Genomic DNA, 18,218 nt, shown 5'->3' with positions numbered 1-18,218 from the left:
ATTGAGATCTGTGTTAGACAAGGTTTCTAACAGCACTCTCATCCACATGGAAGCCGGACAACTGAGATTCTACTGTAATAATAATAATTTTTAAAAAACCAAATGTTACCTGAACAATATCTAGATGAATCCTAGTGTACACACCACTTTTTCCTAACATAAACCAGATCTTAAATAGAGTTTAGAAACAAATAAGATAAAAGTTTGCATACAGGAAGAATGTTTTTAAATTGACTGTATTTTTAAACTATTCAATAAGTGTGGAAATTAAAAATTCACATTAAGTTTAAGCTTATGCAGATCCAGGTGGAACATTCACTAAGCACCTGGTTCTTCTTTTTTTTTGTTGTTGTTGCTCATATAAGATCCATATATTCCAGTCAATTACTGCAGCTCATAGAAGTGAAATGAATGTTTTTCAGGTTATTTATCCCCTGTTCATCAACAGTGAAAACATGATTGGGTGGCCCACAGTAGTATCTGAGGATGTGATAAGACAAGCACGCCGACTGAAAAATGAAATGTTTGTGATGGGAGGAAAGATCAAAGGGAAAACCCTCCTTGCCCTGCCTGAAAAATTAGAGACTTTGGAGTCCAGCACAAGTGATGCTGCAGGGAGGTAAAGCAACCTTTGCACTCCGTTTGAGATGTTTTTCTATGAACCAGCTGTCAGTCCTTTGCTTTCTTTGATTTCAAAATATGAATTAAGACTAAGCCTCGCTAGCGGTTTTAGCGCAAGCACCAGATTAGCGCTAGCCGAAAATCTACCGCCTGTTCAAAAGGAGGCGGTAGCGGCTAGCGCGCGTAGCGTTTTGCGTTAAGGCCCTAGCGCGGCTTTGTAAAAGGAGCCCTAAGTAAAATCATCTCGCTGTAACTGTGACGCTATACCAGCAGCTATCAGGTGTCACAATCTTGTCCATATTCCAGGGCTCCAGTGAAATATGTATGCGGTATATTTTCATACACTAGAGACCAGACACATACATTTAACAGAAAAATACAGTAAAGTCTCAATTATCCAATTTAAGTGGAACGAACCTGATATTGGATAAGTAAAAAGTCAGGTAATATGGAAAATAATGGTAACCCCTTACAAAATGCAAATTTTCAAAAAAATCAAACAAACCACAGAAAAACAGATCATGAACATCATAGTAAGAAACAGTTCTATATCACCCTCCCCAAATTAACAGAAATATCTCTGATGCATTCGTCCAAGAATTATAAGAACTAGTGATTAACCATTCAACAGTCTGCTGCAAGCATAGGGTGTCAAAGTGAGCCAAAAGGGCTCCCATGTGGATCAAAAATGTTTTCCCCTAGGGGAATCAATGTCTGCAAAGTCACGGCGCTCCAAGGCAGCTTGCCCAATCAAAAGAGATCGCCAATGAGAATAAGATGGCAAGTCTGCCACAATCCACGTAGTCAATATTGATTTCAGTCCCTGAAGAACTGTGCGATCCAAGAAGGCTGACATCCCTTTGCGTTTCAGAAGCAAAACAGTATAGGTCCCAAAGAGAGCTTGTGGAGTAGGTGTCCAACGCCATTGCCACATAGTTGAAATACAATGTCCCAAGCGTTGCCAAAATGCTATGACAGGAGGACAGGACCAAAACTGGTGACCTAACAAAGCATAAAACTGTCCACACTTCAGGCAACAATGTCATACGGAATGCTCTAGTAGGTGAGATATACATAAACGAAACAAAAATTTATGTTGGAATTCCCACAAGATGATGTTAGGTGTCAGCTTTATAGCGTTCTTTAACTAGCGCTGTAATTGGAGTGCAGAAATTGGGCTCTGTAAGTCATCAGTCCAAAGTCTGGCTAATATCTCCAAATTAATACCCGATTGACAGTCCAAAATTCCCATATTATGGAAACGAAGAGGTATATGCGTTTGTGCTGATAAACTAAACATGCTCTCTACATGACTCCAACAGATCACATATAGGTAGAGACTGTACATAGTGTTTCAATTGAAGAGAGAAAAAAACATCAGTGCACAATAAAGAATATTTGTGTCGCAACTGTGCAAAAGAATAAATTGTACCTTCCTCCTTAACCACTTGAAACAAATACTGTAAACCCTGCTCCTTCCAACGATGAAAGGAGGAGCAATGAATCCCTGGTGTAAAATCAGCATTACCCTGTATAGGTAAGTATGGCGTAACCCCCGAAGATATATGAAGGCTCTTGCACACCCATCGCCAAGCCTGGCGAGCCGGTAAAAAGACCAAATATGTAGAAGCTGGTGATCGAAAGGGATATAAAAGAGAAAGCTCAATAGATGTAGCAGAAAAAGTAGATGTCTCTCAAAATCAGTCATTTATATGTCTCATTTGACACGCTATAGCATACCATCAAATATTTAATAATCCATAGCCCCCTCTCGCCCTTGGTAAACAAGCCCTTTACAAGGCTATCAACAGAGATAGCCCAACCTACTGGAATAATCGACTAAATCAATCCTCCTCAACCAGACACAGAAGAACCCATTCACTATTCTCTTACCCATCATCCAAAAATGTCAAATGAAAAAAACTTTATGACAACCTAATAGCCTCCAAAGCAGCTAAGCTGGACAGACAATTTACCACTCTGTTAACTACAACCACAGACTACAAAACCTTCAAGAAAGATATTAAAACCATACTCTTCAAAAAAACACATAAAACCTATCCAGCACAACCAATCCCAACCCAACATTCAACACTCTCTATACCCTTAGTACTCTCTAATAGTCTTCTATTTACCAAACATTATCTATAACCCCATAATTCACCCTATTCTTATCTCCTTAAGACTTCTACTTCCCACTGGTAACCTTAAATGTTTTATCTCATCGCTTATTCTATTACTTCAAATTTGGAATGTAATTCTTGTTTTTAGTTTGGATGTAATCCGCCTTGAACCGCAAGGTAATGGCGGAATAGAAATCACTAATGTAATGTAATGTAATGTATAGGTTAGTCTCGCTCGTTTCCCATGCCCCAGGTAGGCCTGCAAAGCCCTAATAAGATGTTTCTGGGGAGTGGGAAAGTAACTAAGGTAACATTTGAAATCAATAAAGCCATCTAGAAAATATGACCATGTTGTATAATGCCACCCTGCCAACCACTGAAAAGGGGAAATCAACCCAAACATGTAATAATTTCTTCTTCTCAGCCATAAGCGTGGTAAAATTCCACACACATCTCAGGGTAACAAGACCCTCAAATACTTCAGGGAGTTGCGTGCCCACGAAAAGGGGAAATCCCACACCCAGGAGTCCTGCAAATCTGCCAGCACTAACGACTTTTGGTAATTTAAAGTAAAGCCAGAATAATATTTAAACTCTTCTAACGCCTGAAGAAGACATCGGATGGAGGACTGCGGGTTCCCCAATGTATAAAGGAGGTCATCCGCAAAAGCTAAAACTTTGGTAATAGCCGTAGGAAAAACAATTCAGAAAACATACTTTATGCATATAGAACAGACATAGGGTATCTGTATTTAAAATATTTTTTATTAACACTAATCATCAAGAACGGGAATGGAAATGCAGAACCGAGCAAGGAAACCATATTTATCTACTGCATGTTCAGCTTCACTTGAATTGTTTTCTACAGCAGGCAATGTGAAGAGAAATACAGAACTGAGCAAATAAAGGCCAAATGGCCCACCTGTTTGCCCATCTGCACCATCCACTATCTCCTCCTCTCCCTAAGACATCTTGAATTCAGACACAGTCTGTTTCCACACCTCTACCGGGAGACTATTACACGCATCTACCACCTTTTTTGGTAACAAAGTAGTTCCTTAGATTACTCCGGAGGCTATCACCTTTTAACTTCTTCCTATGCCCTCTCATTCCAAAGCTTCCTTTCAAATGAAAGAGACTCGCCTCATGCACATTTATGTCAACATAGGTATTTCTTTATTAAACGTCTCTATCTTATCTCCTCCCGTCTTTCCTTCAAAGTATACATATTGAGATCGTTAAGTCTGTCTCCATACGTCTTATGATGAAGATCACCGACTTTTTCAGTAGCCTTCCTCTTGGCCGGCTCCATCCTTTTTAGCCTCCAGAATTGTACACAATATTCTAAATGAGGTCTCACCAAAGTCTTTTACAGGGGCATCAATATCTCCTTTTTCCTACAGGCCATACCTCTCCCTTAGCACTCTAGCATCCTTCTAGCTTTCACCGTCACCTTTTCAACCTGTTTGGCTACCTTAAAATCATCACATACAATCACACCCAAGTCCTGCTCCTCTTTTGTGCACAAAAGTTCTTCACCCCCTAAACTACTGTTCCCTCAGGTTTTTGCAGCCCAAATACATGAGCTTGCATTTCTTAGCATTAAATCTTAGCTGCCAAATTTCTGACCATTCTTCAAGCTTTGTTAGGTTCTTCCTCATGTTATTCACACCATCCTTGTCGATTTTGGTATCATCCGCAAAGAGGCAAATCTTACCTTACAGCCCTTCAGCAATATTGCTTAGAAATATATTTAAAAGAACAGGCCCAATAACTGAAACTTGAGGCACACCAGTGATAACATCCCTTTCCTCAAAGCGATCTCCATTGACAATGCCCTTGTATTGCCTTCCACTCATCCAGTTCCTGACTCAGCCCGTCACTTTGGGGCCCATCCCGAGGATGCTCAGTTATTTATTAGATGCCTGTGCAGAACACTGTCAAAGGATTTGCTAAAATCTAGTGCACTTCCCCATTTCTCAGTCTAACTGCTATGTCTTCTCCAGCCAATAACAGTACGAAGCAGACATCAAGACAAGTAAATTCGAGCACATAATGCTCTTATTAAAACAATTGCATTGGCTACCGATTTACTATTGTATACAATTTAGAATTCTTACTTTGACTCATAAGATATTGCATACAGCGTTCCAGATTATCTGGTAAGTCTGGTTATTCCTTTTTCGCCAACTTCGACAGACGATAGATTAGTTATTCCTCACCATTCAAAAGTGAAATGGGAAAGGACTAGAAAAATAACGTTTTTTTTCGACAGCTCCATCACTGTAGAATTCACTACCTTCAAATTTACGCTTTGAAACTTCTTATACTAAATTCTACGTTCTTTTAAAAACTTTCTTTTTGAGAAGATCTTTCTTTAAAAAAAAAAATCCAATCCCCAAACTAGAAGTGATGTTAATAGTAAGCACATGATATGATTATGATATTGTTATTATTATGAAGCTTTTGTTCTTTGATGCAACGATTATGTGATTCTGGCCCGTACCTAATTGTTCCGTTTGTTAATTTAAATTTGTATTTTGTTTTTATCGTACACCGCTTTGAATTGTGCTGCAACTAAATAAATAAACGATAAATGACAGAAGTAATGAAACGGGAAACTCTCCACACTTCAAGTTCACAGGCTAAATAGATCTAATAATGAGAGTAAGAATAAAGAAATAATGTAAAAGTAAATGAACAAACAGTACTGTATAAAACTCATTGTGCATAAAAGCACGGTCTCAAATGAGAAGGAAAAGAAGGCTCTTGGGAGAAATAGTGCTGCCTTTGCAAAGCAGCAACAGCATGTCAGGTCCAAAACTTGTTGCCATACTGAAAAAGCAAGGCCTCAGCTCAAAACCTCTTTAACATTCACTTTCTTTAGCCCTTTATTAACCTGGATCCAATGCTCAAACAAGCATTGTTAGAAGCAGTTCCCTCGTTGAAAATGCGGGATTCCAGGTCCAAAAATGATGATTACCGTACTTTTCTGAGAAGCCTGGTCTAAGATCAAACAGAAGACTCTGTTTGTGAGGAGCTAGCTAAAATAGATTACATCTGAGGGTACTGAAGGAACTCAGAGAGGTTCTGGCAGTTCCATTGTCTCATCTTTTCTTTTCTTTTTTTAAATTAATTAATTTATTTTGAAATAGATAACAAACAGAATACAAAGCAACAACTGGCTTCGAACCCATAACGCAGATGGGAAGAGCCAAAGCTAATCATGAATTCTGAAATATTGTAACAAGAGTCATGAAAGAAAAAAAAGACTAAGCAAACCAACCCATCCTTTCCCGTTCATGGCTCAAAAGAAAAGCCTCTCATATATACATACAAACAGATTGCTAACCTGTATTACCATGCCAAGTTAAGTAAGAGTCCCATATTTTATGAAACAAAATGCCCATACTTAAAAGTGGTAAGCTTAGACATCAAACAGATGTAATCTAATTTCACCAATACTTCTTCAATAGAGGGAACAGAGGCTTTTTTCCAATAGCGAGCAACCGTCACCTTGGTCGCAACAAAAAAGAAGTAGCCAATCTGTGAACCTTCCGAGGAACACCCAGAGGTCGAGCATGAAGACAATACTCCATTGTCTCATTTTTTCAATGCTTCTTTAGAGTCTGAAGTGGTCCTGGAGAACTGCACAAGAGTAGAAGTAAGGAGGAGGTTGGGAATTACAGGCCAGTTAGTCTGACCTCAGTAGTGAGTAAACTAATGGAAACTCTTCTAAAGTGGAGGATGGTGAGATTTCTAGAATCAGATGGACTGCAGGACCTCAGGCAGCATGGTTTTATGAGAGGCAGGTATTATCAGACAAATCTGATTGATTTCTTTGACTGGGTGACCAAATAGTACACTAGATATAGTGTACTTGGATTTTAGCAAAACCTTTGGCATAGCTCTGCATAGGCAGACGAAAACTGGAATAAGCACAAACAACATCAATGCAGGTGCCATAAGGCGGGAAAAGGGGCCAAAAGAGACTACAAGGAAAAAATAGCCAAGGAGTCAAAAAACTTCAAGCCGTTCTTTCGATATATTAAAGGTAAACGACCCGCGAAGGAATCGGTGGGACCATTGGACGACCATGGAATAAAGAGAGTGCTAAAGGAGGACAAAGCAATTGCCAACAAACTGAACACATTTTTTGCGTCTGTATTTACCGAAGAGGATATACACAGCATACCGGAACCCATCAGGCTATATGTTGGAAACAAAGACGGGAAACTGACAGGGTTGACCGTCAGTATAGAAGAGGTATGCAGGCAGATCGATAGGCTTAAAAGCGATAAATCCCTGGGACCGGATGGCATCCATCCGAGGGTCATCAAAGAACTGAAAAGAACTATAGCTGAACTGCTTCAACTAATAGCCAATCTGTCGATCAAATCGGGAAAGATTCCGGAAGACTGGAAGGTGGCGAATGTTACGCCGATCTTCAAAAAAGGTTCGAGGGGAGATCCGGGAAACTACAGACCGGTGAGTCTGACCTTGGTACTGGGAAAGATGGTAGAGGCGCTGATAAAGGACCACATCATTGATCACCTTGATGGACACGGTCTGATGAGGACCAGCCAGCACGGTTTCAGCAAAGGCAGATCTTGTTTGATGAACTTGCTGCACTTCTTCGAGGGAGTAAACAGACAGATAGACAAGGGCAACCTGGTCAACATTGTATATCTGGATTTTCAGAAGGCGTTCGACAAGGTTCCACATGAATGACTACTTTGGAAAATTGCGAGCCATGGAATCGAGGGTGAAATATTCATGTGGATTAACAACTGGCTGGAGCATAGGAAACAGAGAGTGGGGGTAAACAGACAATACTCAGACTGGAAGAGCGTCACCAGTGGGGTGCCGCAGGGCTCGGTGCTTGGACTCATGCTGTTCAACTTCTTTATAAACGATCTGGACATTGGTACGATGAGTGAGGTGATTAAATTTGCGGATGATATGAAGTTATTCAGAGTAGTGAAGACACAGGGGGATTGCGAAGATCTGCAACGTGACATAATCAGGCTCGAGAAATGGGCATCGACATGGCAGATGAGATTCTGCATGGATAAGTGTAAAGTGATGCAAGTCCTAGGAGAGAGACTTGGGAGTTCTGATCGACAAGTCGATGAAGCCTTTCACGCAATGTGCGGCAGCGGCAAAAAGGGCGAACAGAATGCTAGGAATGATAAAAAAGGGTATCACGAGCAGATTGGAGAAGGTTATCATGCCGCTGTACCGGGACATGGTGCACCCTCACCTGGAGTACTGCGTCCAGCACTGGTCGCCATACATGAAGAAGGATATGATGCTACTTGAAAGGGTCCAGAGAAGGGCGACTAAGATGGTTAAGGGGCTGGAGGAGTTGCCGTACAGTGAGAGATTAGAGAAACTAGGCCTCTTTTCCCTTGAAAAGAGGAGACTGAGAGGGGACATGATCGAAACATTCAAAATACTGAAGGGAATAGACATAGCAGATAAAGACAGATAGTTCATCCTCTCCAAGGTAGGGAGAATGAGAGGGCACTCTCTAAAGTTGAAAGGGTGGGCTGGGGAGGGCTTTGATGGCTGGGATGGTGTAGATGGGCTGGAGTGAGCTTTGACGGAGACTTCAGTAGTTGGAACCTAAGCACAGTACTGGGCAGAGCTTTGGATTCTTGCCCAGAAATAGCTAAGAAGAAGAAGAAAAAAAAATTAAAACGAATCAGGTTGGACAGACTGGATGGACCATTCGGATCGTTATCTGCTGTCATCTACTATATTACTATTTACAATTGTATATTATTTTACCCTTTTTTTGGATGTTCACCACCTAGAAGTTTGATTTGGTGGTATAACACATTTTTAATAAACTTCAAATTTGCAAAGCTGTTGAATATTCCTCAGCAGTTAGTAGTAGGTGCATGTTTTCATAGAGTGCATAGTTTTATCTGGCAAAGCGACTTAGGTTGGAGTAAGTATGTGTTCAGAATGAAATCTTCAGGTCTTTATGTTTAGTTTTTCTCTTGTTCTTTCCACCTGCAGAAAAAAGAGGGTACAAAGTCGTTTGGGGTTTTTGTGCCCATGTACCTGCATATAAGCATGTATTAAAAGTGCACAGCTAATCTTGCATTGAAAATTAGGGAAGAAAGTATCTGCAGACTATATACTTAATTCACCTACTAAAAATTGCCCGTGTATCTCTTTGAATTAGAAAAGGAAAGGAAATACCGAGCCATACATTCGGACACTTCACATTGCACCTCTGCTACAGATTTCAAGTATAAATGCCAATTGTTTTTTGTTGATTTTGGGTGAGCTAATATTTTTTAGGGCATGTTTTCAGTTGTTTTTTTGTTATGTTAGTTGTATTGAATTATGTGTGTTTTTTGTAACCTGCTTTGGATTGAATTGAAAAGAAATAAGCATTAACCTCTTTTCTCAAAAAGAAATGTATCCAGAAAAGGTCTTCAATGTTAACTGTGTGTTTCTTTCAGAGCATCACCCATTGTGGATAATTCATTACTTCATGCAATAGAAACTGTCATCATAGATTGGTCTCATCAAGTAAGAGATATATTAGTTAAAGATTCAGCTCAGCCCCTTCTAGATGGACTAAATCCTAAACCGCATGTAGAGATGGACTTCTGGAATTCCAGACTGCTGAACCTGGAATGTATTCACGATCAGGTATTTCGCTTATATTCTATGGACGCGTTAGCATTTAGCGGATGCTAAATCAGTTAGTGTGCCTTTAGTTACTTATTTGTTACATATCTTTTTTTTTTTCTTTTAACTCTACAGCTCCTAAAGCCTGAAGTAAATAAAATAGCTGAGATTTTGGAAAAATCAAAGAGCAGCTACTGGCCTGCTCTGCAGAATGTTTACAATGAAGTTAATACAGGTATCGAAATGCAGAAGTAGAGAGCTGTCACCAGTTCTATTTGCCACCCTGCCTCAAAGCTTTTAGCCACATATGGTGATACTGCTGTGACCTGTTGGCATGTTATTGAAAGTATAATTAAAAAAAATAGGCTTCAACAAGTTGCAAAGGGCATACTTACAGTGGGGCACAATGGCCCCTTTATGAAGGACTCGATTAGGATATGTGAGGGAAAGAAGGTGTGGGAGGATATCTGTGGAGACGATGTTGATGTGGGTTTCAATGATGAGTCTATAGGGGGAATGAAATGGGTAATGTGTAGAGTGAGGGAGCTGTGGAAGATGGGTGGAGGTAGCATGAGGTATAAGACTTGGGGGGGGGAGGTGGAATGTTGAAGTTGGAATAATGTGTGGGAGGAGAGATCATGAGTGCAGTGGGTTGGCAGGACCCGACTGTCTGTTTGCAAGATGGGATGTGGTGGTTTCTTCTCTACCTCCCAGCTTGCTATTATTTTATCGTTCTTGAGGACTGTAGGAGCTCTGGCCACATATCCTTTGCCATCCTTTGGGTAGGAGGGGAGCTTCAACTGCCAGTGAACCTCCCTATTATTCCACAGCTGGGATAGAGGAGGGAAGGACTCTGTAGCTAGCATCACTGCAGAGCTCCTCTGGTTTCTTCATTCTCTTCGGATGTTCCTACTGTTTTTTCAATGAGCATCCCTCTAGCCTGTTTACCTTAATATGTGCCCATGTTACACATGTACAAACATGTAGATGGATAGATAGGCAAGCAGGAAATTTCTCAGTAATGAGGGCCCTCTTGCTTCAGGTGAATCATGGGCAATAAATATTGAATCTCTGCTCATTCTTCACAGGACTGCAGGAAGCCGAAGACATTGTGATTCACTTAAAACCTCTCAAAGCAAAATTGGATGAACTTGAACAGGCTGATTATGCCCAGGTAAATTGGAACTAAAAAGCAAATGTTTCAATATATAAAGAAGTTGACTTAAGTCTTGGAAAAAAAAAATTGCCAAAACTCCACAAAGTTATAAATAATTTTCTGTGCAAATATTCATTCTCTTCTGATTATTGAACATTTGCACAAAAAGCATCATGTAGAAATAAGAACATAAGAAAGCCATACTGGGTCACACCATTGGTCCATCTAGCCCAGTGGTTCCCAAACCCTGTCCTGGGGGACCCCCAGCCAGTCGGGTTTTCAAGATATCCCTAATGAATATGCATGAGAGAGATTTGCATATAATGGAAGCGACAGGTATGCAAATCTCTCTCATGCATATTCATTAGGGATATCTTGAAAACCCGACTGGCTGGGGGTCCCCCAGGACAGGGTTTGGGAGCCACTGATCTAGCCAATCTAGGTCACTGTACTTGGAAGAAACCCAAATAGTAGCAACATTCTATACCACCAATCCAGGACAAGCAGTGGCTTGCTCCATGTTTGTCTCAATAGCAGACTATGGACTTTTCCTCCAGGAACTTGTCCAAACTTTTCTTAAACTCAGCTACACTAATTACTACAACCACATCCTCAGGCAATGAGTTCCAGAGCTTAACTAGTCTTTGAGTACAAAAATATTTCCTCTTATTTGTTTTCAGAGTATTCCCATTTAATTTAATTGAGTGTCCCCCTTTTTTTTTATTTTTTTTTTACTTTTTGAAAGGGTGGAAAATCGATTTGCTCTTACCTGATCTACACCATTCTGGATTTTGTAGACCTCAAATATATCCCTCCTCAGCCATCTCTTTCCAAGCTGAAGAACCTCAACCTCTTTAGTCTTTCCTCATATACATAAGAAGAGTTCATCCTCTCAATTTTGATTGCTCTTCTTTGAACCTTTACTAATTCCACTATATCCTTTTTGAGAAATGGCGACCAGAACTTTGCACAATACTCAAGTACAAGTTGTGCATTCTTGGGGATCTGAGGATGGAGGAGAAGAATGAGGCAGATGGCATACACTTCCTAGCTTGTGATTGGTGCTGAGGTTTGCTTTGCAATCAGAGGAGAAAGCCCTTCTACTCTTGGATTGGCCAGGGTTCTCAAGCTACCTGGATCAGCTGTCTATGAAGGCAGGAACAACATGGGGTCGACCCAAAAACATGGCAACATATAGTAATTTAATCTAATCTTCAGTTTATATATCAGGTCATCTCCAAAAGGAGCTCGACTTAGTTAACAAAAATCAGAAGACCGGATTTTATGTTATAATATGCTATATAATATGTGTGTTTATTCCTATTGAAAATGTGATAAAGGAAGGGTGGTTGGGGGGGGTATTGCATCACTAGATTTTTATGTGGTAGAGATTTAATGTGCTATTGTGGAATAACTTGTAAAATATATTCTTATCCCAGGACAAGCAGGCAGGTATTCTCACTAGTGGGTGATGTCATCCGACAGAGCCCCGATACGGACATCTTGAAAGCATGTCTTGCTTGAAGAAACTTAGAAGTTTCGAGATGCCCGCACCGCGCATGCGCCAGTGCCTTCCCGCCCGATGTACCGGGCGTGTCTCCTCAGTTCTTTTCTTTCCGCGGAGCTGAGAAGTTTGTCTTCATTCTGCGCTGACTGAATTTCAGTTTTTTGCCTTCTTTAACCCGCGTTTTTGTTTATTTCTTTACATTTATTTCACTTTTATTTTATTTCAAAAAAAAAAAAAAAAAAAGTTCAAAATTATTTCTTCCGGCGGTTCGGCCGGGCCGGCCTCGTGGCTGCGGCCTACCGCCTTCGACCTTGCAGCGTCGATTTTCCGGCCTATGTCCCGACCAATCACCGGTTTTAAAAAGTGCAGCAAGTGCCAGCGTGCGATTTCGCTGACGGACCCGCATCGACGCTGCCTTCAGTGTCTTGGTCCAGAACACGTTCCGAAATCGTGCCGGCCTTGTTCCACGCTCACTGCGTGCTCGTTTAAGCGGCGCTGCTTGCTCTGGGAGTCGATGTTCAAGATGGAGACTGCCAAGGACGTCTCTGCTACTGCGGCTGTTGAGGTTTCGCCGGTGCATTTGAAACCTACATCTGCGACTCCTGCATCGAGCATCGTGAAGCCCGCATCGTTTGCCCCGGCTTCAGCTTCGAGTTCAGCATCGGCGCCTGCCTCCGTCTCCTCGGTTCAGGTACCGCCTTCAACTGTCCCTCCCGTGGTCATCAAAGTGCCTAAAGCTAGCAAGCAGAAGCACTTGGCCACGAAGGAACGCGAAGACCGTGCAGGAGGACCCCCTTTCGGTGCGGATCCCTCCATATCGGCTTCGCTTCGGTCCCTGCTAGAAGCTCAGTTTGTCGAGCTTATGCAAACTATGGGACCCCGGCTTATCGCCAACATTCAGGGTGAGATTCCGACCCCGGTTTCAGGGGGCGGTCCGCCCCCTCCCCCTCCTCCTCGTCGTTCGATCTCTCTGCTCGACGAGGGGGATCGGCGGAGGGCGGCGGAATCCTCCAGGAGGGCTTCCCTTCCTGAGATGCCGCCTTTGGAGCCCATCACACCTCCACGACAACAGGGTGCTAGGGCGGCTCCTGATAATCGTAGTCCTGGGCATACTGCATCGCAGGAGGAGTTCTTCCGCACTCCATACCAGACATGGGTGGCGCTGCGTGAATCCGCATCTCTGCCACCTCTGCGATCCACTGCATCGAGCCCTATCCATTCCTTTGAGGCTTCGAAGGATCAATCGATGCATAGAAGATCTCGTTCTCCGTCCCGTCACCGGGAGGGGCATCGATCTCGGCACTCTTCTCGGCACTCCTCACGTCATTCGGAGGTGTCTCCGCAGAAAAAGATGCAGCGTTTGGGGTACTCCTCGTCGGATGTGTCCCAGCCGGAGGGACCAGAGTACGAGGAACCATCTACCTCCTATTCTCCATGCCGATCTCAGATCTCCCTGGACACGGAGGCTTCCACTTCTTCTAGTCCGTCTCGTAGGCCGGCCTTGGCAGACCAACTGTCTTTCTCATCCTTTCTCCGACAGATGGCGGATGACTTGGATGTGACTTTGGACACTGGGTCCAAATATTCTAAAGAGTATTTGGACACCATGCATTTGCCTCACCCTCCGGCGGAGACACTTCGGCTTCCTTTGCATAAGCTGCTGGACCAGACTTTCATGCACTGTTTTGAGACACCGTATTCCATGCCTGCAGTTCCCAGTAAACTGGATGCTCGATACCGCATCGTTCACCACAAAGGGTTTGAGGGAGCTCAACTTTCTCATCAGTCCCTTCTAGTCGAGTCCTCTCTCAAGCGTTCTCATCCCTCCCAAGTCTACGCTTCCGTGCCTCCTGGCAGGGAGGGGAGAACGATGGATAAGTTTGGTAGACGTATCTATCAAAACTCGATGATGGCGACTCGAGTGCTCAATTACAACTTTTTCTTCTCTTCATACTTGGATTTCTTCTTGCCGGTGCTCCACAAGTTCATTCCTTTCATCGATGCACAAGCTCGTTTCCAGTTTGAAGAGGTGGTGGCGACCCTGTCCCAGTTACGTCTTCAACTGATGCAATCCTCCTACGATGCCTTCGAGCTCTCGGCTCGTGCTGCGGCATGTTCGGTCGCCATGCGTCGCCTGGCGTGGCTTCGAACCATCGATATGGATCCGAACCTCCAAGACAGACTTGCAAATGTACCTTGTGCAGGAGCGGATCTATTTGATGAGTCTATAGAAACTGTTACTAAAAAGCTGTCGGACCATGAAAAGTCTTTTCAGTCTATTCTGCGTCCTAAACCGAAGCCTCAGCAGTCTCGTCCTTCTAGACCGCCTCAAATTTACCAGCGGCGTTATCAACCGAGGCAGACTCCTCCTGCGAGACAGCCTGCGAAGAGACAGCCTCCTCAGAAGACTCAGCAGAAGCCTCAGATGCCGGCTGCGCCCAAGGCTACTCAGCCTTTTTGACTCTCTTCCAGGGAGCATAACCGATGTTCTGCCTTCCCCTGTTTTTCCCATAGGGGGTCGTCTCCATCTTTTTTGTCATCGATGGGAGTCAATCACCACAGACCTTTGGGTCCTTACCATTGTAAGAGAGGGATACTCTCTTCGTTTCCAACGGGTCCCCCCGGACCACCCTCCAAGAGAGTATCCTTCCAACTTAACGCAGACCGCTCTTCTTCTCCAGGAGGCTCAGGCTTTGCTTCGGCTTCGGGCCGTCGAGCCGGTCCCGTTAGATCAGCAAAACCAAGGGTTTTACTCCCGGTATTTCCTGGTTCCGAAGAAGACGGGCGATCTGCGGCCCATTTTGGACCTTCGAGTCCTCAACAAGTTTTTGGTCAAGGAGCGGTTCCGTATGCTGACCCTTGCCTCTCTCTATCCCCTCCTCGAGCAGAACGATTGGTTATGCTCTCTGGACCTCAAGGAGGCCTACACTCACATCCCGATTCATCCGGCCTCCCGCAAGTTCCTCAGATTTCGGGTGGGACATCTACATCTGCAGTATCGAGTGCTTCCATTCGGCCTTTCCTCTTCGCCCAGAGTCTTCACGAAGTGTCTGGTGGTGGTGGCCGCTGCACTCCGGAACATGGGTCTCCAGGTGTTTCCATACCTCGACGACTGGCTCATCAAGGCCCCGTCGGCTCCAGAGGTCATTTCGGCGACCTTGACTACGATTTGTTTTCTGCAGAACTTGGGCTTCGAGATCAACTTTCCCAAGTCACATCTTCAGCCCACACAGACTCTCCCCTTTATCGGGGCGGTCCTGGATACCATCCAACTTCGAGCGTTCCTTCCTCCTCAGCGCATGGATGCTCTTCTTCTGCTCTGCCAGTCGGTGTCTTCTCGCCCGTCCATCTCAGCGAGACACATGATGGTCCTCTTGGGTCACATGGCATCCACAGTTCATGTGACGCCTTTTGCCAGACTACATCTCAGAATTCCTCAATGGACCTTGGCATCTCAATGGACTCAGGTGTCCGACCCGTTGTCCCGCCACATTGTAGTCACTCCTGCTCTACGGCAGTCTCTTCTCTGGTGGATGACCTCTTCGAATCTATCCAGAGGTTTACTGTTTCACTCTCCTCCCCACCGGAAAGTTCTCACCACCGATTCATCGAACTATGCATGGGGAGCTCATCTGGATGGTCTCCGCACTCAGGGGTTCTGGACCAGTGCGGAACGACTCCATCAAATCAATCTTCTGGAGCTCAGAGCCATCTTCAATGCTCTTCAAGCTTTTCAACATCTGCTTCACGACATGGTGGTCCTAATTCGCACCGACAATCAGGTCGCAATGTATTATGTCAACAAACAAGGGGGCACGGGCTCGGCCCCTCTTTGCCAGGAAGCTCTTCGAGTCTGGGATTGGGCGGTCCGCCACAACACCTTCCTCAGGGCTGTCTACATTCAGGGGAAAGACAATGTCCTGGCAGACAAATTGAGTCGTCTTCTCCAGCCTCACGAATGGACTCTCCATTCCAAGCCCCTTCATCAGATATTTGCACAGTGGGGGACGCCTCAGATAGACCTCTTTGCAGCCCCCCACAACTTCAAACTGCCTCAGTTTTGCTCCAGGATATACACTCCCCATCGCCTCGAGGCAGACGCTTTTCTACTGGATTGGGGGAATCGCTTCCTATATGCGTTCCCTCCTTTTCCTCTCATTCAAAAGACTCTGGTCAAGTTGAGATCAGACCATGCCACCATGATTCTAATTGCTCCTCGATGGCCCAGACAACCTTGGTTCTCCCTTCTACTTCAACTCAGCAGCAGGGAGCCAGTACTTCTTCCAGTGTTTCCTTCACTACTCACTCAACATCAAGGTTCACTACTTCATCCCAATCTGCAGTCCCTCCACCTGACAGCTTGGTTCCTTTCAACATAACTCCTCACCAGTTTTCTCAAGCAGTGAGGGAGGTCTTGGAGGCTTCCAGGAAGCCTGCTACTCGACAATGCTACTCCCAAAAATGGACTAGATTCTCCTCCTGGTGTATTTCCAATGCCACGGAACCTCAGCGAGCTTCCCTTTCTTCTGTATTGGACTATCTTCTACACCTGTCTCAGTCTGGTCTCAAATCTACCTCAATACGAGTCCACTTGAGTGCTATTGCGGCTTTCCATCAGCCTCTACAGGGGAAACCTTTGTCTGTTCATCCTGTGGTTTCCAGATTTATGAAAGGTCTTTTCCATGTCAACCCTCCTATCAAACCTCCTCCTGTGGTTTGGGATCTCAATGTTGTCCTGTCTCATCTTATGAAGCCTCCGTTTGAACCTCTCAACAAGGCTCCACTTAAGTATCTCACCTGGAAGGTGGTTTTCCTGGTGGCCCTCACGTCAGCTCGCCGGGTCAGCGAGCTTCAGGCCCTAGTGGCGGATCCACAGTTCACTGTATTCCATCATGACAAGGTGGTCCTTCGTACTCATCCAAAATTCTTGCCTAAAGTGGTCTCTGAATTTCACATCAACCAATCCATCGTGCTTCCAGTGTTCTTTCCAAAGCCTCATTCTCATCCTGGGGAATCTGCTTTGCACACTCTGGACTGTAAACGTGCTCTAGCTTTCTACTTGGATCGCACAAAGCCACACAGAACTGCTCCTCAACTTTTCGTCTCCTTTGATCCAAGCAAGTTGGGACGACCTGTATCGAAGCGCACCATCTCTAACTGGATGGCGGCTTGTATCTCTTCCTGCTATGCCCAGGCTGGATTATCCCTTCCCTGTAAGGTCACAGCCCATAAGGTCAGAGCAATGGCAGCCTCTGTAGCCTTCCTCAGATCGACACCAATTGAGGAGATTTGTAAGGCTGCCACTTGGTCCTCGGTTCATACTTTCACCTCTCATTATTGTCTGGATACTTTTTCCAGACGGGATGGACAGTTTGGCCAAACAGTGTTACAAAATTTGTTCTCTTAAAATTGCCAACTCTCCCACCATCCCATTGGGGTTAGCTTGGAGGTCACCCACTAGTGAGAATACCTGCCTGCTTGTCCTGGGATAAAGCAATGTTACTTACCGTAACAGTTGTTATCCAGGGACAGCAGGCGGCTATTCTCACGTCCCACCCACCTCCCCTGGGTTGGCTTCTCAGGCTAGCTACCTGAACTGAGGAGACACGCCCGGTACATCGGGCGGGAAGGCACTGGCGCATGCGCGGTGCGGGCATCTCGAAACTTCTAAGTTTCTTCAAGCAAGACATGCTTTCAAGATGTCCGTATCGGGGCTCTGTCGGATGACATCACCCACTAGTGAGAATAGCTGCCTGCTGTCCCTGGATAACAACTGTTACGGTAAGTAACATTGCTTTTTGTGCACTTGCTGTTCAATTTGAAAATGAATAAAGAATTGAAAAAAAAAAAAAAAAAGACCGGATTTTACAAAGAGATAGAAAAAAAAAAAAGGGTGAGTAATAAATTTAACCTGGCCTAGCACAAAATGAGCCCTACATTGCTTAACTTTTACTAAGTCATCTGGGCAGGCCATTTCAATATTGTGAAAATAACAGAGTTTTCTGAAACAATTGAAAATAACCTATCGTTCTAAAAGAGTAAGGAATTCCATTCCAGATCTCCGTTAACCTAAAAATAAAGGCTTGACAAAGTTTCCCAGCCCATTTAATTCCCTTGAAAGAAGGGAATGAGAGCTTGTACTTCTGTATAGTCCTCGAATA

At 44.0% G+C, this 18,218-nt stretch overlaps 1 protein-coding gene across 1 annotated transcript in view; it reads left to right on the top strand.

Annotated features, from left to right (window-relative positions):
* The window catches only part of DNAH17 (dynein axonemal heavy chain 17), a 954,442-nt gene that overhangs the window by 59,403 nt on the left and 876,821 nt on the right, over window positions 1-18,218 (top strand). Inside the window, exons 4-7 of the mRNA XM_033960179.1 lie at window positions 423-619; window positions 9,223-9,415; window positions 9,530-9,629; window positions 10,483-10,568. Coding sequence (XP_033816070.1) covers window positions 423-619; window positions 9,223-9,415; window positions 9,530-9,629; window positions 10,483-10,568 — 576 coding nt within the window. The remainder of the gene's footprint in view (window positions 1-422; window positions 620-9,222; window positions 9,416-9,529; window positions 9,630-10,482; window positions 10,569-18,218) is intronic.

This window comes from Geotrypetes seraphini, chromosome 10 (genome assembly GCF_902459505.1).
Source record: "Geotrypetes seraphini chromosome 10, aGeoSer1.1, whole genome shotgun sequence".
Classification (NCBI taxonomy): Eukaryota; Metazoa; Chordata; class Amphibia; order Gymnophiona; family Dermophiidae; genus Geotrypetes; species Geotrypetes seraphini.
Note: the sequence above shows the minus strand (reverse complement) of the source record. Positions and strands in the feature narration are given on the sequence as shown.